The sequence below is a fragment of the Aquarana catesbeiana genome, linkage group LG05 (assembly GCF_042186555.1).
Source record: "Aquarana catesbeiana isolate 2022-GZ linkage group LG05, ASM4218655v1, whole genome shotgun sequence".
Taxonomy (NCBI): domain Eukaryota; kingdom Metazoa; phylum Chordata; class Amphibia; order Anura; family Ranidae; genus Aquarana; species Aquarana catesbeiana.
Genome location: NC_133328.1, coordinates 39,499,235 through 39,508,742, shown reverse-complemented (window position 1 = coordinate 39,508,742; position 9,508 = coordinate 39,499,235). Strand labels below are relative to the sequence as shown.

The 9,508-nt window shown below is 43.1% G+C and overlaps 1 protein-coding gene across 1 annotated transcript in view; it reads right to left on the bottom strand.

Annotated features, from left to right (window-relative positions):
* The window catches only part of ANKIB1 (ankyrin repeat and IBR domain containing 1), a 240,471-nt gene that overhangs the window by 17,704 nt on the left and 213,259 nt on the right, over nucleotides 1-9,508 (bottom strand). The window contains exons 18-19 of the mRNA XM_073629618.1: nucleotides 3,363-3,471; nucleotides 748-791 (exon numbers count right to left, since the gene is read on the bottom strand). Of these exons, the coding sequence (XP_073485719.1) occupies nucleotides 748-791; nucleotides 3,363-3,471 (153 nt within the window). The remainder of the gene's footprint in view (nucleotides 1-747; nucleotides 792-3,362; nucleotides 3,472-9,508) is intronic.

Below are 9,508 nucleotides of genomic sequence, written 5' to 3'. Positions count from 1 at the left end.
CTTGAAAAATTTTAGCATCCCTTTCAGAGATTGGGCTGAATAGGGGTTAAATGTTGAACATATAACCAATACTTCCAGAAATGATCTTTATTGACCAACCACCAGGCAACTAGTTGTTGGAGAATGGCAACCTCCATGTTTCGCTATGTTTTCTGACAAAAGACAAATCAAAACAGCCTAAGAGGCCTGGCTCATATAGAGGCCTGGTTCACCCTAGCGTTTTTGAGGTGATTTGAGGTGCAATTATGTAGTGCAACTTGTGCACGATTTTGACGAGATTTTACTCCTATGCGATTTTGATGCAATCTCATCCTTAGTAGTCAAGGCACTGCTGCTTCTTGTGGAAGGAAAGTGGACGGTTAAAAAACATAAAATTGCTTTCAAAATTGCATCAAAATAGCATGCATATGCGATTATATTGAAATCTATGGGGCCACAGTTATGCTGGAATAGCACCAAGGTAGCACAGGAAACTATTCCAAAATTGCTCCGTGCTGAGTCGCATTGATGTGAATGGGCACCATTAAAAACAATGTGATTTCCATTGTCATGCAATTCTGTGTGACTCTAATGACATCAGAAATCACACTAGTGTAAATCAGGCCGGAAGCTGCCATCATCCAGCTCCTAAGCCAAATATGATTTCTAGTCCAGTGAAGCTAAACCTATCCAGCTTTGCTGCAAGGAATGTAAATATTTGCTCCTTATATATTTTGTGTCAGAAGGATCAGTGATGGTCAGACTCACCGTGGATGTGCCATGTCTTCTGCTACCACGAACCTCTAGGGCATCTGAAATGACAGGGACCAAACGGACAATGCAATTTCAAAAGAGTTATTCAATTCCTCTTCTTTCTAATGTAATGTCCATTATACTTCTCCCTTACAGAACAAGATATTTTCTGGTTGCAACAGTTATGTCTTTCCCCCATCCTTTCTGTAACAAAAATAGTTCTCCAACAAATGTTTGTAGGCTGACTCTCACTAGTGCAATCTGTGTTAATGGCCCGACTCTCACTAGTGCAATCCAAGTTCATGGACTTTCACTTTTGCAACCTGAATTTATTAGCAGATTTCACCTAATGTAGTCTGGGATTTTGAGCTCTCACTAGTGCAATCTGGGTTCATGGGCAGAGCCTCACTAGTTCAATCTGGGTTTATGAGCTGACCCTTACTAGTGCAATCTGCGTTCATGGATTGACTCACTAGTAAAATCTAATTTTATGGATTGACCTTTACAGGCTGGATCTCTCTAGTGCAATCTGCGTTCACTGACTGACTCTCAGCAATCTGAATTTATTAGTGGATTTTACCTAGTGTAATCTGGGATTATGAGTTGACTCTCACTAGTAAAGTCTGGGTTCATAGGCTGACTTTTACTAGTGTAATCTGGGTTCATTCACTCTCTCACTGGTGCAATCTGAATTTATTAGCAGATTTTACCAAGTGTAATCTGGGATTATGAGCTCTCACTGGTACAGTCTGCGTTCGTGGGCTGACTCTTACTCGTGCAATCTGGACTAATTCGCTGAGCCTCACTAGTGCAATTTGGGTTCATGAGCTAACCTTCACTAGTAGTCTGGGTTTGTGGATTGACTGACTAGTAAAATCTGGTTTTATGGATTGACCTTTACAGGCTGGCTCTCTCTAGTGCAATATCTGCATTCACTGACTCACACTGGTGGAGTCTGAATTTACTGGCGGATTTTACCTAGTGTAATCTGGGATTATGAGCTGATTCTCACCAGTAAAGTTTGGATCCATGGCCCGACTCGCACCAGTGTAACCTCTGTTCGTGGCCCGACTCGCACCAGTGTAACCTCTGTTCGTGGCCCGACTCGAACCAGTGTAACCTGGGTTCGTGGCCCGGCTCGCACCAGTGTAACCTGGGTTCGTGGCCCGACTCGCACCAGTGTAACCTGGGTTCGTGGCCCGACTCGCACCAGTGTAACCTGGGTTCGTGGCCCGACTCGCACCAGTGTAACCTGGGTTCGTGGCCCGACTCGCACCAGTGTAACCTGGGTTCGTGGCCCGACTCGCACCAGTGTAACCTGGGTTCACGGGCTGACTCGCACCAGCGTAACCTGGGTTCACGGGCTGACTCGCACCAGCGTAACCTGGGTTCACAGGCTGACTCGCACCAGCGTAACCTGGGTTCACGGGCTGACTCGCACTAGCGTAACCTGGGTTCACGGGCTGACTCGCACTAGTGTAACCTGGGTTCACGGGCTGACTCGCACTAGTGTAACCTGGGTTCACGGGCTGACTCGCACTAGTGTAACCTGGGTTCACGGGCTGACTCGCACTAGTGTAACCTGGGTCCACGGGCTGACTCGCACTAGTGTAACCTGGGTTCACGGGCTGACTTGCACCAGTGTAACCTGGGTTCACGGGCTGACTCGTACCAGTGTAACCTGGGTTCACGGGCTGACTCGTACCAGTGTAACCTGGGTTCACGGGCTGACTCGTACCAGTGTAACCTGGGTTCACGGGCTGACTCGCACTAGTGTAACCTGGGTTCACGGGCTGACTCGCACTAGTGTAACCTGGGTCCACGAGCTGACTCGCACTAGTGTAACCTGGGTTCACGGGCTGACTTGCACCAGTGTAACCTGGGTTCACGGGCTGACTCGTACCAGTGTAACCTGGGTTCACGGGCTGACTCGTACCAGTGTAACCTGGGTTCACGGGCTGACTCGTACCAGTGTAACCTGGGTTCACGGGCTGACTCGTACCAGTGTAACCTGGGTTCACGGGCTGACTCGCACTAGTGTAACCTGAATTCACAGGCTGACTCGCACTAGTGTAACCTGAATTCACGGGCTGACTCGTACTAGTGTATCCTGGGTTCAGGGGCTGACTCGCACTAGTATAACCTGGGTTCATGGCCCGACTCACGCTAGTGTAACCTGGGTTCACGAGCTGACTCGCACTAGTGTATCCTGGGTTCACGAGCTGACTCGCATTAGTGTAACCTGGGTTCACGGGCTGACTCGCACTAGTATAATCTGGGTTCATGGCCAGGCTCACGCAAGTGTAACCTGGGTTCACGAGCTGACTCGCACTAGTGTATCCTGGGTTCACGAGCTGACTCGCACTAGTGTAACCTGGGTTCACGGGCTGACTCGCACCAGTGTAACCTGGGTTCATGGGCTGACTCGCACTAGTGTAACCTGGGTTCACGGGCTGACTCGCACTAGTGTAACCTGGGTTCACGGGCCGACTCACACTAGTGTAACCTGGGTTCACCGACTGACACTAGTGCAAGCTAAGTTCATGGGCTCACAGCCATCTATGGATATCTCAGGGAGTATGAAATCTACTGCACCACTACTGATGCCAGTTCAGAGAATTGGAAAGTACCCAAAGTGCCTTCTGCATGGTCATCGGGATCTGGAGTGTTGCTCCTCATACTGTGCAAATCACGGCGACGCTGGCGGTGTCTTCTCCTATACTGAAACTCTGCATATTCCTGTAAAGGCGATTAAAGAAAGATTGTAACTAAATTAGCACTCCCCCAACAATTCTCTCTTTTGCCAGGTAAGCATATAAAGTGGAATGTACATGGGATGTATGCAAGGTAAAATTTACTGAAGGTGCCTTATGATGCCTCAAATACCCATTAACCATCAAACAGGAGTACCTCTACAGAGCAAGTTGAAAATAAGCTCCCCTTCCTTCCTATGCAAAGCTTTTATATGCTTGGACTCCAGTGGGCAGTAAAACCTGTTGCATTTGACAGCTGCATAATAGGTAGGGATTTAAGAAAAATAGCAAGACTGTCATTTCTGAACTCCTTAAAATTTCATGCAATGGCTTTGCTTTATGAATTGCTGACACAGATGAAGCTTGCAGCAAGTGAACTCCTGAAGCTACTATTTGATCAACATACAGTTGTGCTCATACCTTAGCAAAATTTATGATTTCTGGCCATTTTTCAGAGAATATGAATGATAACACAAAAACATTTCTTTCACTCATGGTTAGTGTTTGGCTGAAGCCATTTATTATCAATCAACTGTGTATAATGGCAACATAAACTACCCAAATGACCCTGATCAAAAGTTTACATACCCTGGTGATTTTGGCCTGATAACATGCACACACGTTGACACAAATGGGTTTGAATGGCTATTAAAGGTAACCATTCTCACCTGTGATCCGTTTGCTTGTAATTAGTGTGTGTGTATAAAAGGTCAATGAGTTTCTGGACTCCTGACAGACCCTTGCATCTTTTATCCAGTGCTGCACTGAGGTTTCTGGATTCTGAGTCATGGGGAAAGCAAAGGGATAGTTAAAGGATCTGTGGGAAAAGGTAGTTGAACGGTATAAAACAGGAAAGAGGTATAAAAAAATATCCAAGGAATTTAGAATGCCAATCAGCAGTGTTCAAACTCTAATCAAGAAGTGCAAAATAATGGGGTCCTGTTGAAACCAAACCATGGTCAGGTAGACCAACTAAAATTTCAGTCACAACTGCCAGGCAAATTGTTCGGGATGCAAAGAAAAATCCACAAATAACTTCAGGTGAAATACAGGACTCTCTGAAAACATGTTGTGTGGCTGTTTCAAGATGCACAATAAGGAGGCACTTGAAGAAAGATGGGCTGCATGGTCGAGTCACCAGAAGAAAGCCATTACTACGCAAATGCCACAAAGTATCCCTTACAATACGCCAAACAGCACAGAGACAAACCTTCTGGCACAAAGTCATTTGGAGTGATGAGCCCAAAATTGAGCTTTTTGGCCAAAACCATAAACGCTACATTTGGAGAGGCGTCAAGGCCTATGATGAAAGGTACACCAATCCTACTGTGAAACACAAAGGTGGCTCACCGATGTTTGGGGGATGTGTGAGCTACAAAAGGCACAGGAAATTTGGTCAAAATTGATGGCAAGATGAATGCAGTATGTTATCAAAAAAATACTGGAGGAACATTTGCATTCATCAGCCAGGAAGCTGCGCATGGGACGTACTTGGACATTCCAACAGGACAATGATCAAAAACACAAGTCCAAGTCAACCTGTCATTGGCTACAGCAGAATAAAGTGAAGGTTCTGGAGTGGCCATCTCAGTCTCCCAAATTATATAACAAAACAGTGAATAAAGACAGATGAAAGAACTATAAAAAATATATATATATTACCCAAATCTACTAAAAATATTAAATAAATGAATATATTAAATTAATAATAATTATATCCTGAGAAACAAATCCAAAAACATGCAAATAAACATTCAATTATTTATAATGTCCAAAATAAAGTGTAAGTGCTCCGTGTGCTGCACAATATCCTTAATATATATGTTGAATAAGATTCTTTGACAGTCCATCATAAAAAACACAGATAAAAGTGATGCTTGTGCCTTCATGCAGTGCACACACAATCCTTGTGTACCCCTCCACCAGATGTACCCTCACCTTAAGGGCTTTGTCTAAAAGCCTGTAGTAAATGTTAACAGCATTAAGAGATCCTCCTGTGATTCCTCCTTCTTCTGGTAACTATTGGCTTAAAATGCGGATCAAGAACAACTCCTTCCTCCTGGTTACCAACAACCTCCTCTCATATGTCACATGTAGAAACAACAGAGGCTTGCAATAGTGTGATATCATTTTAAAAAGATTTATTACAACTTAAACTCCACAAGAATTACACTCACATTTCATGATAAAAAAACACGCCTTAGTATATTCATGTGTGATGGGGTGATAGTGTCACCTGAAACCGGATCTGCAGCCCCGGTCAGCGGCGTTCACCCCGTCCTAAGCCTGTGCTACAGAGCACTTCCCGATTCCTTCCACGTCAGCCGATTAAACTCCTCCTACCGGTTTTCGTCACTGTCTCATGACTTCCTCTGGGATTTGTGATTGGCTGATGTTCTTCCCATGTGCCGACGGCGGGCACCTTGGAAAACGTCGGAAACCAACGTCTGCGCATGCGCGGCTATTTGACAGAACATCGGAAAACAATGTTTTTGCCGTTATGTGCATTCGCTTCCGACTTACGAACATTTCCGACTTAAGAACAAACTGGCAGTCCCTAACCCGTTCGTAACTCGGTGACTGCCTGTATACCAGTTATTTGATATAATTATATGTGTGGTTAGGGAGTGCACATATAATTGTGGTAATATTGTAATTAATGGTGGCTGTGTGCACTACCGTAACACACACAAAGGGATCGTTCTAGCATCACAGTCATTGTGAGTGTAAACACCGCTACAAGAAAATGGCTACTGCTCAGGTATTAATGTGAGCTAAAGAAATATGATGACGACCAGTGTACTACATAGTAATCAACACTAGGGTCCGCTTTGGCACTATGGTGGAATAGGCTTATATATGGGAGCACAGCAATCTACCTATCAGAAAATAAATGGTTATAATACACATTAGCATACAGACATTATGAGCATAAGATATTTACTAGGAAATTGCCGCAATTCATATGTAATTGTGGACTACGAGAAAATGGCGGCGATCGCCACTATAAATAACATGGGAAGAACGTCAGCCAATCTCAAATCCCAGAGAAAGTCACGGTGACAAAACTGGTAGGAGGAGTTTGATCTGCTGACTGGAAGGAATCAGGAAGTCCTCTGTAGCACAGGCTTAGGACGGGGTGAACGCCGCTGACCGGGGCTGCAGATCCGGTTTCAGGTGACACTATCACCCTATCACACATGAATATACTAAGGTGTGTTTTTTTATCATGAAATGTGAGTGTAATTCTTGTGGAGTTTAAGTTGTAATAAATCTTTTTTAAAAACAATATCACACTATTGCAAGCCTCTGTTGTTTCTACATGTGACATATGAGAGGAGGTTGTTGGTAACCAGGAGGAAGGAGTTGTTCTTGATAAGCATTTTAAGCCAATAGTTACCAGAAGGAGGAATCACAGGAGGATCTCTTAATGCTGTTAACATTTACTACAGCCCTTAAGGTGAGGGTACATCTGGTGGAGGGGTACACAAGGATTGTGTGTGCACTGCATGAAGGCACCAGCATCAAATTTATCTGTATTTTTATGATGGACTGTCAAAGAATATAATTCAACATATATATTAAGGATATTGTGCAGCACACGGAGCACTTGCACTTTATTTTGGACATTATAAATAATTGAATGTTTATTTGCACGTTTTTGGATTTGTTTCACTGGATATTTTTATTATTAATTTAATATATTCATTTATTTATTATTTTTAAGTAGATTTGGGTAATATATTTATTTTTTAAAGTTATTTCATCTATCTTTATTCACTGTTTGGTCCTAGTGCTGCACATTTAGTTATATAATTTTGTATTGTCACATTTAGGGAAGTGTGGGGAGTGCTGGCAGCTGTCTATTTTTAGTTTATTTTACTCTAGTCTATTATTTATTTTTCATTGCATTTAATAATTTTAGCAGCTCGCAAGGTTTTCACCTATTTGCATCTCAGTCTCCTGACCTCAATATGATTGAGCCACTCTGGGGAGATCTCAAAACGTGCTGCTCATGCAAGACAGCCCAAGAATTTACAGGAACTGGAGGCTTTTTGCCAATAGGAATGGGCAGCTTTACCATCTGAGAAGATAAAGAGCCTCATCCACAAATACCACAAAAGACTTCAAGCGGTCATTGATGTTAAAGGCGGCAATAAACGGTATTAAGAACTGGGGTATGTAAACTTTTGATCAGGATCATTTGGGTAGTTTCTGTTGTGATTATGATTTAAAAAGAGTAAACACAGTTTATTGATAATAAATGGCCTCAGCCAAACACTAACCATGAGTGAAAGAAAAGTTTTTGTGTTATCATTCAGATTCTCTGAAAAATGGCCAGAAATCATAAATTCTGCCAGGGTATGTAAACTTATGAGCACAACTGTATGTTGATCAAATAGTAGCTTCAGGAGTTCACTTGCTGCAAGCTTCATCTGTGTCAGCAATTCATAAGAAATCATGAATTCTGCCAGGGCATGTAAACTTAGGAGCATAACTGTATACGTGGGTTGCTACAAGGTGGCATTGGACTGCAGACCTTGGCTAGACTGCAATAGATTTCTATGTTCTATTTTTTTTAAAGGAGGGTAAAGACTATGGGAGGCTTCTCTTAATCCACCTGTGCCAGTGTAAAACTCTGGTACCTTGGGCATAACAATTTAAAAATCACAGTAGGTTCTGCATGTAGTTTGTACGTATTTTCATTGTTTGTGCTGCTTACTCCACGTGCTTCTAGTAAAAATGTGTTTGTGTGTATGAAGACTGTAAGCTCATTTTAAGGATGCAACAACTACTTCAATAACGTCATAGCAATTTTTGTTTAACCCCACCACATACTGGATTTAGATCTGTCCACCTCATCAGTTATTTTAAAAGTTCCCATTTAAAGGCCAAGTTCACCTTTGGAACATGTTACATGTTCCACCCGTATTTAAGGTGGAACACATAACATGTTCCAGCATCTGCCTCCTCTCCTCCCACCTCGACAGTGGGCAGGGGATCCTCTCTCCGCACCCGCTGTCACTATTAAAAAACAACACGGCCATGCGGGGCTCTTAGAGTTCTGTGAATTAATGAACTACAGGTACCTTTGGCCACCACGGCTGACGGCTTACAGTTCTCAATCAATAGGGAGGGCACTGGTAAGCACACTTGTAGTTACTGTAATTGATCTTGATTCTTCCTACAATTCTGTACCTGCCTGCCTGTATCAGAGGTACTGGCAGACAGTGTACTGAGAGTCTGCAGGATCCTGGCATTGCACCCCAATCTATTGATCGTAGCTCCAGTGTAAAAAAGTAAATGCACATTTTTGTTTACCTGCAAAAAAGATGTGCATTTATGATTTATAAAAGGTGAACTTATCCTTTAAGAAGAGGCTTCTTTTTTGCTTCCTTCAATGCCCAGAGGGAAATGCTTATTAAACGGAAATCATCCCTACCTCCTACTGTAGCATCCTGACATGCAGCCATCACTGCGGTGCTGCCGCTGTACACACAAGCTGTAACTGCCCCAGGAAATTTGAAAAAAATTGGATGACTTGGATAGACTCCTAGGAAAGTAACTTAGATTCTGCCAAAGCCTTTAGGTGGTATTATTTTTCGCCTTTCCCCTCCTGTTCCGCCTCCTTCCCCCCCTTTCTTTTTTTCCTCGTTTCCCTCTCCCCCTCCCTTACCCACCCATCTACTCTGGTCCTTCCCCTCCTTTCATTTTTACTTTTGTCCTCCCTCCCCTCCTGCTCCTTTGCCTTCCTGTAGGTTTCTGGGTTGGAATTCTAGGGAGATATTTGTTACTTTTTTTTTTGATTTAAGTGCAAACTGCTTTCAGTTATGTGCCTTTTGTATTCTACCTGTGACAGCTCCAGTTAGTGTTCTACTGTGATGTATTCACATAGCGCCCTGTACTGACAGATCTAATTTACTGGCTTTTGTGTTTTCACTTGTCAACTGCACATATTGTATTGATCCTTTTTACTCAATAAAACTCATTCTGTTAAAAAAAGAAGAAAAAAAAAAAAGAAG